The sequence below is a fragment of the Heterodontus francisci genome, chromosome 8, assembly GCF_036365525.1.
Source record: "Heterodontus francisci isolate sHetFra1 chromosome 8, sHetFra1.hap1, whole genome shotgun sequence".
NCBI lineage: Eukaryota > Metazoa > Chordata > Chondrichthyes > Heterodontiformes > Heterodontidae > Heterodontus > Heterodontus francisci.
Genome location: NC_090378.1, coordinates 11,717,764 through 11,731,965, shown reverse-complemented (window position 1 = coordinate 11,731,965; position 14,202 = coordinate 11,717,764). Strand labels below are relative to the sequence as shown.

General features: G+C 44.2%; 1 protein-coding gene across 1 annotated transcript in view; it reads right to left on the bottom strand.

Annotated features, from left to right (window-relative positions):
* The window catches only part of ttll7 (tubulin tyrosine ligase-like family, member 7), a 323,437-nt gene that overhangs the window by 11,854 nt on the left and 297,381 nt on the right, over positions 1-14,202 (bottom strand). The window contains exon 20 of the mRNA XM_068036341.1: positions 6,746-6,906. Within this exon, the coding sequence (XP_067892442.1) occupies positions 6,746-6,906 (161 nt within the window). The remainder of the gene's footprint in view (positions 1-6,745; positions 6,907-14,202) is intronic.

Here is a 14,202-nt window from a genome sequence, read left to right as displayed (position 1 = left end):
ACCCTCACATCTCCTAGCCCAGACTTGTTGGGGTCAATTGTCCCAATGTGTGGAATACTGAGTAAGCACAATGACAATGGCGGAGGGTGTCTGGTGCCAAATTGGCATGGTGTGGATCCTGGTATTCAGGAGAGAATTCTGCTCCTTATGCATAAGAACATCAGAAATAGGAGCAGGAGTACGCCATTTGGCCGCTCAAGCCTGCCCCACCATTCAATAAGATCATGGCTGATCTGCCCCAGACTTCAACTCCTCTTTTATGCCCACTCCTCATAGCCCTCAACTTCCCAATATCTCAAAAATCTATCTACCTCCTCCTTAAATACTTTCAGTGATCTAGCCTCCACAACTCTCTGGGGTGGAGAATTCCAGACATTCAATACCCTCTGAGAGAATAAATTCCTTCGCATCTCAGTTTTAAATTAGTGTCCCCTTCTTCTGTAACTATGTCCCCTAGTTCGAGATTCCCCCACTAGTGGAAACATCTTCTCAACATCTACCCTGTCAAGCCCCCTCAGAATATTTTATGTTTCAATAAAATCACCCCTCATTTTATTTTATATTTAGAGATACAGCACTGAAACAGGCCCTTTGGCCCATCAAGCTTGTGCCGACCATCAACCACGTATTTATACTAATCCTACACTAATCCCATATTCCTACCACATCCCCACCTTCCCTATATTCCCCTACCAACTACCTATACTTGGGGCAATTTACAATGGCCAATTTACCGATCAACCTGCAAGTCTTTGGCTGTGGGAGGAAACCGGAGCACCCGGCGAAAACCCACACGGTCACAGGGAGAACTTGCAAACTCCACACAGGCAGTACCCAGAATTGAACCCGGGTCCCTGGAGCTGTGAAGCTGCGGTGCTAACCACTGTGCCACCCAGTTTCTTCTAAACTCTAATGAATAAAGGCCTAACCTGTTTAGCCATTCTTGATAAGTCAACCCCTTCATCCCAGGAATCAGCCGAGTGAATCTCTTATGCAGGATTTACCTTTATTAAACTCAAGAGGAGTACATCCATGAGGCTTCATATCCAGTGTGTGGCTATGCTGGGTGGGAACACAATCGATCGCATAATATTATAGACTGATCTCCGACCTGTGCTGTGTGCGGTAGAACCCCAGCAGTCAATATATTAACGAGGCCTCTGCCTCACTCAGGCAGGTGCCTCCGCCGCTTGGCAGGAAAATCTGTTGCAAGGCGGTATTGGAGCAGGAGAAAGAGCTTCGTGGTTTGAACTCCCCTTCCACCTGTTTCCATTGGTGGGGTGGGCAGGTGGGGAAGAGTTCAAATTCCCCCTCTTCGTTCCAGACTGAAAAGCCCAGTTTTCTCCAGTGTTTCCTCATAATTCAGACCTAGGGATCAGCCTCACACCTTTGCTCTGCACTGCCTTCTGGCATTTGACTGTCTCCCTCTCCTCCACAGGATTCACGGTGTGGTCTGACCCAGAGCTCTGCACAGTTTGATCATGACTTCCTTTGATGTGCATTCTACTATTTTGGTTATGTCGTTCAACCTTCACCTGGAGATGTTGATCACTGAGTCATCTAAGACTCCTAGGTCTCTTCCAACTTTGTTCTTAACTATTACCAACACAATTCATGAAGTATGCATGTTGCCAATTTTGCCTTCCCATGTCCAATATTTTACACTTTACATGAAGTTCCAGCTATCATTGTTCCTTTATCTCTCGAACCTCCTCCAACCCTGCAACACTCCGAGATCTCTGCATTCCTCCAATTTTGGTCTCTTGCACATCCCCAATTTTCTTCGCTCCACCATTGGCGGCCGTGCCTTCAGTTGCCTGGGCCCTAAGCTCAGGAATTCCCTCTGTAAACCTCCTCTGATGCTCCTTAAAACCTACCTCCCTGTTTTTAGGCACTTGTCCTAGTGTCTCCTTATGTGGGTCAGTATCAAATTGTGATTGATAAACACTCCTGTGAAGTGCCTTGGGATGTTTTAAATGTTCAGGGCAAATTGTTGTTGTCTGCCCCACTCACATATTTTGTTTAGTGCATTCTGTAAGTTCTGGGTTTCTTCCCTTGATTCTACTACCCCTCCATATTTGTATCATCTAACCAAACTTGATCAATTTTCATTGATTTTCTAAATTCAAGTCACTGAAGTAAATTAGAAACAGTAGTGGTCACAATATTGGTACCCCACACAGTACTTAACCCACACCCCACCATCCTAACTGTTCTCCTCTATTTAGTACCCATTGATTTTGACCTTTTAGTTTCCTATCTATACTCAAGTTTTGCTTTGAATCGTCACAGCTTTGCATTTAATTGGTAACATTTTATGTGGAACTTGATCAACTGCCTTTTGGAGGTCTAGGTACACAGTGAAGTGGGTTTCCCACAGTCAACTTGTGTGGTCAATTCCAGAGGCCCAGAAGAGTGAAGCTTGGGGTCGGCAAGAGTCAGGTCCAAAATCATACAAGGCTGAGGGTCTTGTACAGAGGTCAGGACAAGTGACTGTTTTTGAAATGTTCTATTGATCCAATATCCAGTGGGCCTTATATACAGAAGACAGCGAGATATTGGAATGAAGTTCAGGGCGATGGGGATGGAGATGCTATTGAGTGTTTGGAGGAGTGTGGGGTCAGTGGTACCTCAACCAAGTTGGCAAACTTTGAGTTGGTCACATTGACTACGATTTACAAGGTTGTTTCTGCACCCCGATACGCAATTCCATAATTTTACATAGAACTGAAGTAAGACAAAAGGGTCTGCACTTGCTCCTGTCTCTTTTGTCCCCCTCTTTGAATACTAGCACCACATTGTCTCATTTCCAATCTCCTATGAACTGTCCACAGCTGTGTTATGATTGTCGGTATCTGGCTGGTTAGTGGTCGGGAGACTGGCTGTTTGTTTCCTATTCTCGGGTCAGCAGGAGCAGGGACTAATGGTCACGCCTCATACGGGGACCAAGCTGAAATCAGCCGGTAGATAGGAGGCAATTTTAATTGAACTCACTTTGGTGTAAAACGGAATGAGATCGGAAACCTGCGTTTACCACCTTTGATGGAGAGTATAACCGGATGGGGTATAATCCCAGCGTTGCACCCAATCCCATCAGTCTCCCAACAGGTGAATTAAGTTAAAATTCTCAGCATAATTCTTGCTATTGAGATTTCTGTCTTTCAGATGAGAATTTAACCGATGCTCCATCTACCCTCTCAGGTGGAGGTAAATGTTCCCAAGGCACTATTTTGAAAAACAGCAGGAAGGGTTCTTCCCTGCGTCCTGGGCAATATCCTGGGCAATACTTATCCATCAACCAACATCAATCAAACAGATTATCAGATCCTCTCTCATGGCTGTCTGTGGGAGCTTGCTGTGCGCAACTTGGCTACCATCTTTCCCTACCTTACAATAGTGAGTACACTTCAAAAGTATTTCATTGGCTGTAAGGACATCCTGAGGTCATGAAAGGTGCTATATAAATGCAAGTCTCTCTTTTCTTTGTCTCTTCTCGCATGCAGTGAAGCTGCTGGGTTTTGGTTTTCACAGAAGCAAAGCTATGACCCCCAAAACCCTGCTTATTGAAATTTCTTGCAACGAAAAAAAAAATGTTAATTTATTCAGGAACCTTAAAGCAATGGAAATAGACTTCTGTTTAAGGCTGATGTTGAGATGTGCAAGTTTTATTTTACCTAAAAAGGAAACATTTGCAGCGCAATGGAGAAAGAGCAGGGGAGTGGAACTAATGGAATGGGTCTTTTAAAGAGCCAGCACAGGCATGGAGGGCCGAATGTCCTCCTTCTGGCTATATGATTCTATGATTTTGAATTCTGTTTAATGCTTCACTCAGATTCAACTGAAAGCATATAAATGGCTTCAACCTAGTGCTCATGTAATCTTCTCACTGTTTATTTTTGTACAATCTGGGATTGGTGGTGTGCACTGGGGTGAAATTAGTTTTGATTTAAAAGGAAATGCTTTGGACCATTTTCATACAATTTAAACTGCCTCAAAGTGCATTGCCCTTCATCTTAATGCCCATATCTGTTTACAATATAAAAAAACCCCGAGTAACTCATTGCAGATGTCTCGGGATGAGATGTATGCACTTTCCACACTACAATCCTAAATTCTGTCAGATAAAACTGCCTCTCGCTGCAGGGGAAGTTTATTTTTAGGTAAACACACACACAAACCCCCCAGCAGCAAGATTCTTTAAAGTGCCGATAATTATAAATTAAAACATCTAAAGCCAGATGAAATTAATTTGAGGTTTTAGGTCTCTGCTCTCAAACCTTCAATTAATGGATTTACCTTAATGATCTTTGAGGTTTAAAAGCCTGCAACGTAATGTGATCTTGGGCCTAAAGGGCTCCATGTGAAAATGTAGGTTGTGTTTAGTGCTGTGTGTTGCTACTGAGTTTGGCTTTTTAAAGCTTGGTGGTTGCCAGCGATATGGCTCATGGTGGCTTCTTCTTTATGCCCAGTCCTGAACTGGATAGGAGCAGGGCAATAATTCTAGGGTCTGTGCACATGGGTTAAATGGAGCCGGGCTGTGCGCTTTCAAACAGAGACTGGGAATGTTCATGTAGGCTGAAGACTGATTGAAAACTACACTTCATCATTGCAGGTTACAATCTTCATTATTACCAACTGATCTCTTCAACATCAACCCTGCCAACCTGCTACCCCACTGCACGCCAAACACTACTGTCCTTTCTCAATGCCCACACTTTCCAATAGGGTTGGAAATCAGGAATGGTAAGCATGCCAGTTTGGTTTTCCTCCTTAATCCAGGAGCACCAAGACCATTTGCAGAAGGACAAGGGCAGGCGAAGCATTGGAACACCATCACATCCAAGTTCCCCTCCAAGTCACAGACCATCTTGACTTGGAAATACATCACTCATTCCTTCACTGTTGCTGGGTCAAAATCCTGGAACTCACTCCCTAACAGCACTGTGGGTGTATCGATACCATATGGACTTCAATGGTTCAAGACAGAAGCTCAATACCACCTTCTCAAGGGCAATTAGGGATGATCAACAAATGCTGGCCCTGCCAGCAACGCCCACATTCCACGAATGAATAAAAAAAACACAGCAGTGGGCTATCTCAGCACGTCCACAGATTCTGGCATGAATGGATCAAGATATATATGAACAGGTGCAGAATGGTCAGTCCCTCAATCCTGCTCCACCATTCTGTTAGATCATGGCTGATAGTATCGTAACTCCACTTACTTCACCTTGGTTCCATATCCCTCAGATACTACTCTGGAGGCAGGACTGCTACTGGGTCAGCAATGGCACATACAGCACAACCAACACGATGGTTTGTATTCACTGAGGTTGGGAATCGAGGGCAGTGACATAGAAGACAGATGCCCAAAGCTAGACTTCAAACAACTTGACCATTACGTTTTTCCTGGATTTGATCCAGCTGAATCCAGGTATTTTATCCCAGCGGGAAACAGGGACCCAGCTATTCATGATTCCCTATGCCGAAAAGATCTTCAGCGTGTATGCAATGAGGCCACTTCTCAGGCACGACTGAGCCTCTACCTAAACTAGCAGACGTTGCATTGTAATGCACATCGTACTGCAAGATTTGCTGACTTCAGCGTTTTTTTTGCACGCAGTGACTACTGCGAGTTTGCAGAGGGGAAAACTCCTGACCTCGCACAGTGACGTCTAATCAGGGAAGGTCCTTTGGGGATGAATTGTCCTGTTGAGTCCCAAAGTTGACAGAGGACATAGGAGCTGATTCTGATGCAAGGTTGCAGCCACCCAGGGAAACAAGCATCAACCTCACACCTTGGTCAGCTGATGTTACAGGCCCTTGGGTGGGTTTGGCAAACTTCCAGGATTATGATGGAGTCTCCAGGAATTAAAGATTAATCTTCTGGACACTGCCACCAGTAACCCTGAAGTAAAATTACTTGGAGCATTTAAAAATGTTAATTTTAATCATTTTCTTTGAACATTAATTTATTCGGTGTAAAGATATTGAAGATGGCAGGAGAAAAGACAGTTTGACTGACAGCCAAGAAGCATCCAATTGGGGAGAGAGAAGCAGATTTAACGTTTAAGGTCTGTGACCGTTCATCAGAACTGACGAACCCCAGTCAGAACCAACTCCGATGAAAGGTCACTGACCTGAAACGTTAACTCTGCTTCTCTCTCCGCAGATGCTGCCTGACCTGCTGAGTATTTCCAGCACTTTCTGTTTTTATTTCAGATTTCCAGCATCGGGCAGTATTTTGCTTTCATTTAAGCATCCAATTGGGTACTGGACAGTCTGCTCACTTTCCAATTGGCATGGGAAGGTGGGGAGCCATGAGAATAGACATGACAGGCGACCAATAGCAGAAGCTGGATGGTTTGAGGTGGGATGATCGTATGATAGCACCTCCAGGAATACATCCAACCAGAGTTGACACCACCCTGGCATTGTACTGCATTTGTTTCGATCCAATTTTTAATTTACTCCAATTACTGGGTGGCCAAAGGCTGAGATTAACCCTTTGAGGGTAGAAATATCAATTGCTGGAGTTTGAATATGAATGTTTAGTGTGTTTACACTACATTCCTGACTGCACTATTTTTAACACTGGGGTTAGCCTGTTTTATTTTTAACAGGTTAGAACCCGCTTGAGTTGCTGGCCGATCAATCATGGGCTTCACCCATCTGAACTTCGACCCTTCTTTTAGTCTAACTGTTCGATGGGTGGCCAGTGCTAATTAAAATTTGCGTTACCTACCCTGAATTGGAGAAAGAGTTCCAGAGCCCTTGCCCTCGGCTCCAGAGCAAGCGGTTAAAAACTCGATTGAAGATGCGGTACAATCGAAGACTTTCTACATCGTGTACCTTCCATACTCGCTGAAAGATGGAACGAATGTTGGCCCTCACAATGTCCAGCACCTGAAAGTCAATTCAAAAACACACACAAAGAATGCAAACAGATTAATCCTCTTTTACTGAGAATCCAAGGTGAAGGGGTCAGGTAGCTTGGGACATCTCTAAGAGGCTATAAGGAGGCTATGTAAATTCTAAATTCTTTCTTTCTTATCATCCGCATTGTCCTCTTACCCTTCTGACTTGGTGCAGTGATCCTTCAGTCTATGAGGTAGCTGTGTGGGGCAGAGAAGGGGGTTGGGATGCTGAGTTATGAACCTTAAGATGTTGTCAATGCCATTCCATATTTGGAACAGGTTAGGGGGACGGTGATGGGGAAGGTAGAGGGCAACTCCAGAAACTAGTTTCACATGGTTGAAGTGCAGATTTGTATACAAGGGCTAACGTATCCCTGACAGTAGGCCTTGCCAGCTAGGAGCGTGAGATTGTAAAATTCTCATCCTTGTTCCTATTTCTCATCTACATGCTGCCCCTCATTGACATCATCCAAAAGCACAGCATTAACTTTCGCATATAGGCTGATGACACTCAGCTCGCCACCACTTCTCACGACACCACCTCCCTTGCTAAATTATCAGACTCTTGTCCGACATTCAGTACTGGATGAGCAGTCATTTCCTCCAATTAAATATTGGGAAGACTGAAGTCATTATTTTCGGTCCCCGCTCCAAATTCCGTTCCATAGCCAGTGACTCCAGACCTCTCCCTGGCAACAGTCTGAGATTAAGCCAGTCTGTTCGCAAACTGGGTGTCACATTTGACCCTGAGATGAGCTTTCGACATCGTATTAGTGCCATCACTAAGACTGCCTGTTTACACCTCCGTAACATCACCCAACTTCGCGCCTGTCTCAGCTCATCTGCTGCTGAAACCCTCATTCATGCCTTTGTTACCTCTCGACTTGACTATTCCAATACACTCCTGGTTGGTCTCCCACATTCTACCCTTCTTAAATCTGAGGTCATCCAAACCTCTGTTGACTTTGTTTTAACTCACACCATGTCTCGCTCAGCTATCCACCCCTGTGCTCACTGACCTACATTGGCTCCCCATCAAGCAACATCTTGATGCTAAAATTCTCATACTTGTTTTCGCATTCCTCCTTGGCCTCATCCCTCCTTATCTCTGTAACTTCCTCCAGCCCCCAAATACTCCTAGATATCTGCACTCATCTAAATCTGGTCTCTTGTGCATTCCCAATTTTAATCACTCTGCCATTGGTGGCCACACCTTCAGCTGCCTCAACCCCAAGCTCTGAGATTCCCACCCTAAACCTCTCCGCCTCTCCACCTCACTTTCCCCCTTTGAGGCTCCAACAATCAGCATCATTTCCAGCCTCAGATGATGACGGTCTGACCAAGAGTGCCTACTGCATCAAGAGTATCATTTGTGCATGTTCCATCCTGTCACCTCCCTGACTGAGATGGCACATTAATGCTGAGTTAGAGACTACAGCCTGGGTTGAGACTGCCCACCTCACTTCACAAAATCTGAACTGAATCTGAACGCAGGGCTGAATCTGAACGTAGGGCCTCAGGGGTGAAAAGGCAGTGTTTCACGTGCTGTTCCACCCAGCACCTCCCTCTGCAAAATATGCAATAATTAACATTATCAATTTTGTTGCTACTCAGCCATTGCTTAGAGACATAAATATAGCCACTGGTCCATTTTCCAATGAAATAGAACCAGGATAGTCCCTGGCATGACCCCTGACTAGCTTGTGAAAAATGCAAAGAGCCAGAGAGTGACTTGTGAAATCTCACTCCAGCAAGGAATAAAGACCTTCAGGACAAGAAGACGGAAAGGGGAAAATTGACAAGGGAAAAGCAGAAATAAAGATGAAATAAAGCATATTTTAAAAACAAAGTCACCACCTTAAACAGTCAGTACACAAGTAAATATCAGTTTAGAAGGGAGTATTCATGACTCTGAATCAAAAAGGTGTCAGTTTTTAGACAGTGAGTTGCTGTGATCTGGGTAGTGAAAGCAAATTCAATAACCCATTTCAAAAGGGAACTGGATAAATACTTGAAAAGGAAAGATTTGCAGGGCTATGGGAAAAGACTAATTGGATAGCTCTGTCAAAGAGCTGGCACAGGCATGATGGGCGGAAAGGCCTACTCCAGAACTTGAGCACATAATCTCGGCAGGCACTCTGCACTGAGGGAAGGCTGCATTGTCAAAGATGCCATCTTTCAGATGGAATGTTGACCTGAGACCCCGTCTGCCTGTTCAGGCAGGTGTGAAAGATTCCACGGCACTTCAGCAGGGAATTCTCCTGGCGTCCTAACCAATGTACATTCCTTAGCCAGCATCAGCACAACTGGTCACTCATCTGAAAGCTCTGCATGGGATCTTCCTGTGTGAAAATAGGCTGCTATATCAGTCTATACAAGAACTTTGAAAGCAATCAATTGGCTCTGAACCACATTGCGACATTCTGACAGTATGAATGGTGCCATGTAAATTCAGATCTTGCAGGTGCAGCAAGCAACTAGGAAAGCAAATGGTATGTTGGCATTTATTAGAAGAGGGTTTGAGTACAGGAGTAAAGAGGTCTTGCTGAAATTGTCTAGAGCCTTGGTAAGACCGCACCTGGAATATTGTGTACAGTTTTGGTCTCTTTACCTAAGGAAGGATATACTTGTTACAGAGGGAATGCAACAAAGGTTCACCAGACTGATTCCTGGGATGGCAGAATTGTCCTATGAGGAGAGATTGAGGAGACTGGGCCTATATTCTCTGGAGTTTAGAAGAATAAGAGGTGATCTCATTGAAGCATACAAAATTTTTTACAGGGCTCGACAGGGTAGATGCAGGAAGGATGTTTCCTCTGGCTGGGGGGTGGGGGGGGTGGGGTCTAGAACCAGGCGGAACAGTCTCAGAATAAGAAGCAAGCCATTTAGGACTGAGATGAGGAGGAATTCTGTATCCCAGAGGGCTGTGGAGGCTCAGTCATTGAGAATATTCAAAACAGAGATCGATAGATTACTAAATTAAAGATACCAAGGGAGATGGGGATAGTGCGGGAAAATGGCATTGAGATAGAAGATCAGCCATGATCTAATTGAATGGTGGAGCAGGCTTGAGGGGCTGAATTGGCCACTCCTGCTCCTATTTCCTATATTTCCTACGTTTCCTATGTATCAAACACTGAGCAGGTTCTGAAAATCAGGTCTCTTTTGTGAAGGGTATTTGTTTGAAATAATTAGCCTGTTTCTTTTGAATCTACCATTACTGTGAAAGTTAGTGGAGTCTCCAATAGAATTCTAACCATTCTTCCATTGCAAGCTCACAAAGCTTTCGGCTGAGGCAGGAGCCTACTCAGCCCTGCTGCAAGCAATGATATTTGCTTTGTGCTTTCTCCCAAACTGTGCTGACAAAAAAAGTGTGACAATTACCACGTAATCAGAACTGATTGGCACGGAAGGGAGGTTCTATTTGTGTGTCACTGGGTGTCCACAAACAATATTGAAATGTTCGCTGTGCTTAACCATGCCAACCATCATGGTATTCTGTTTTGCATTCAATCTTAACGAGCTATCTATCAGTGATGAGAATTGGCATAAGAACTTAGCTTGGTGTGATTCAATTGCCCACACATGCTCTAGTCTTCTCTAAGTGGCGTTGCACTGTCAAATTGATAGTCATCCATTTTCATATAAAGAATCACATGCTAATAACGTTTTTTGAAATTCAAGTTACCTATGCTGAGAATGTCCAATTATGAGGGGGAGTAGGGGCAGGAGGAGCAGGGAGTTTGGTGTCACAATTGAATCCAATCTTGTTCATATGGATGGAAAGTCTTGCCGAGCCCAAAACAGATGACAGTAACAATGACATGGAAACAACTTCACCTCCAGGTTCCCCTCTAAGTCACCTTGGTGAGCTGGACATATATCAGTGTTCTTTCATAGTCACTGGTCAATATCCAGGATCTTCCTGCTAACACCAATGAAGGAGCACCAACACTACTTGGTCCACAGCACTTCGAGAAGAAGGCCCATTACAATCTTCTCAGGGTAACTAGGGACAGGAAATAAATGCAGCTTTGTCACCATCATCTGCATTGTGAGAACGAACAAAACAAAGACCTCTACATCTGAATTCTCCATACAGCCTGTGTTCTGCAACTTTGGAACATTCTATCTCAAGCCCAGGCCCTCAAGTTCTTAAGTTTAGTGAGAGCTCATGCTTGTTCTTGTGTGGGAAACTGTAGCAGTTCTAGACTTGGCCTTTTTTCACTGGAGTTTAGAAGAAGGAGAAGTGATCTAATTGAAACATATAAAATTCCTAAGAGGCCTGACAGGATAGAAGCTGAGAAAATGTTGCCGCCGGCTGAGGAACCTAGAACACGGGGACTCAGTCTCAAAAATATGGGTCGGACATTTAGGACTAAGATGAGGAGAAATTTCTTTATTCAGAGTGTTGTGAATCTTTGGAATTCTCTCCAAAGAGTTGTGAACGCTCAGTCATTGAGAATATTCGAGACAGAGGTCAATAGGTTTTAGGGTACGAAGGGAATTAAGGGATATGTGGATAATGTGGGAAGGTAGAGTTGAGGTAGAAGATCAGCCATAATCCTGTTGAATGGCAAAGCAGGCTCGAGGGGCCAAATGGCCTACACCAGCTTCTATTTCCTATATTAAAAGCAAAATACTGCGGATGCTGGAAATCTGAAACAAAAACAAGAAATGCTGGATTCACTCAGCAGGTCTGGCAGCATCTGTGGAAAGAGAAGCAGAGTTAACGTTTCGGGTCACTGACCCGAAACGTTAACTCTGCTTCTCTTTCCACAGATGCTGCCAGACCTGCTGAGTGAATCCAGCATTTCTTGTGTCTATTTCCTATATTCTTGGCTTCCTGGGAAAACAGTCCAGTGAAGAGACAACACCTCTTTAAGATGGATCACTAACAGAATTACCTTGAAACTAGATAACCTAGCCAACAGCGAACAAGGAAGGGTCAATCTACAGTCACCTAATGATTAGTTAGTGGCGCAAGTAACATTCGCGCCACACAAGTGCCAGGCAATGACCGTCTCCAACAAGAGAGAATCTAACCATCTCCCCTTGACATTCAATGGCATTAACATCATTGAATCCCCCACTATCAACATCCTAGGGGCTACCATTGACTAGAAACTGAACTGGAGTAGCCATATAAATACCGTGGCTACAAGAGCAGGTCAGAGGCTAGGAATCCTGAGGCGAGTAACTCACCTCCTGACTCCCCAAAGCCTGTCCACCGTCTACAAGGCACAAGTCAGAAGTGTGATGGAATACTCTCCACTTGCCTGGATGGCTGTAGCTCCAACAACACTCAAGAAGCTCGACACCATCCAGAACAAAGCAGCCCGCTTAATTGGCACCCCATCCACAAACATTCACTCCCTCCACCACCGACGCACAGTGGCAGCAGTATGTACCATCTACAAGATGCACTGCAGCAACGCACCAAGGCTCCTAAGACAGCACCTTCCAAACCCGCGACCTCTACCACCTCGAAGGACAAGAGCAGCAGATGCATGGGAACATCACCACCTGCAAGTTCCTGTCCAAGTCACATATCATCCTGACTTGGAACTATATCACCGTTCCTTCACTGTCGCTGGGTCAAAATCCTGGAACTCCCTTCCTAACAGCACTGTGGGTGTACCTACCTCACATGGACTGCAGCGTTTCAAGAAGGCAGCTCACCACCACCTTCTCAAGGGCAATTAGGGACGGGCAATAAATGCTGGCATAGCCAGTGACGCCCACATCCCATGAATGAATAAAAAAAAAGGTGCTCCTAATGCCCTCGTGTATTCTTGGTAACATTGCAATGTCAAATTGATAGTCATCTATTTTTATAAAAGGAATGACCTACAGCTTCTACTGATTAGTTCAGGTGAAGCACAAACAAACAGCTGGGCCACCCTTGAGGAAATTTGCTCGGACTTCTATTTCCAATGACACCATAAATGTGTTAATTTTGCTACAAATCAAGAACATGAAAATCTTCCTGCTATGTTTCTAATGCTAGAAAGAAAGGAAGAACTTGATTGAGTTTTTTGATGAGGTAACAGAATAGATTGATGAGGGTAATGTGGTTGATATGGTGTACATGGACTTCCAAAAGGTGTTTGATAAAGTGCACGTGACAGGCTTGCCAGCAAAGTTGAAGCCAATGGAATAAAAGGGATAGTGTCAGTGTGGAGATAAAGTTGGCTGAGTGACAGGAAACAGGAAGTAGTGATGAATGATTGTTTCTCGGACTGGAGAATGTAATACAGTGGGGTTTCCCAGATATTAGGACCACTGCTTTTCTTGATCCATATTGGTGACCTGGACTTGGATGTGGAGCACAATTTCAAAATTGGCAGATGACACAAAATTTGGAGGAGGATAGTGATAGACTTCAAGATGACATAGGCTGGTGGAATGGATAGCCACATGGCAGAAGAAATTTAATGCAGAAAAATGTGAAGTGATACATTTCATGAGGAAGGGCAATATAAACTAAAAGGTACAGTTCTAAAGGGAACAGAGAGACCTGGGGAGGTATATGAGCACAATTTGTTGAAGGTGGTAAGGCAGGTTGTGAAAGTGGTTAAAAAGGCATACAAGGTTTCGGGCTTTATAAATAGTACAAAAGAAAGGAAGTTATGGTGAACTTCTATATAATACTGGTTTAGCATCAACTAGAAAATTGTGTCCAATTCTGGGCACCACATTTCTGGAAGGATGTGAAGGCATTGGAGACAATGCAGAAAAGATTTACGAGAATGGTTTCAGGGATGAGGAACCTCAATTACATTGCCAGACTGAAGAAGCTGGGGTTGTTTTGCTTAGAGAAAAGAAGAGTGAGAGGAGATTTGATAGAGTTGTTCAAAATCATGAGGTTCTGGACAAAGTGGATAGAAAGAAACTGTCCCCGTTGGCGGAAGGGTTGAGAACCAGAGAACACCAATTTAAGGTGATTAACAAAAGAACCAATGGTGACAAGAGGAAAATCTTTTTGATGCAACAAGTGGTTAGGATCTGAGAGTGTAGTGGAGGCAGATTCAATCATGGCTTTCAAAAGGGAATTGGATAAGAACCTGAAGGGAAAAAAAATTGCAAGGCTATGAGGAAAGGGCAGCAGAGTGTACAGAGGGCTGGCATGGGCATGACGGACCGAATGGCCTCCTTCTGTGATGTATCCATTCTATGTTTCCATTTATATAGCCCCTTTGTCAATTTCAGAATGTCCCAAGCGTTTTGCAGCCATTGATAAGCGAGACACTTGGATGCCCCAAAATCTGCTGCCATAAGAAAA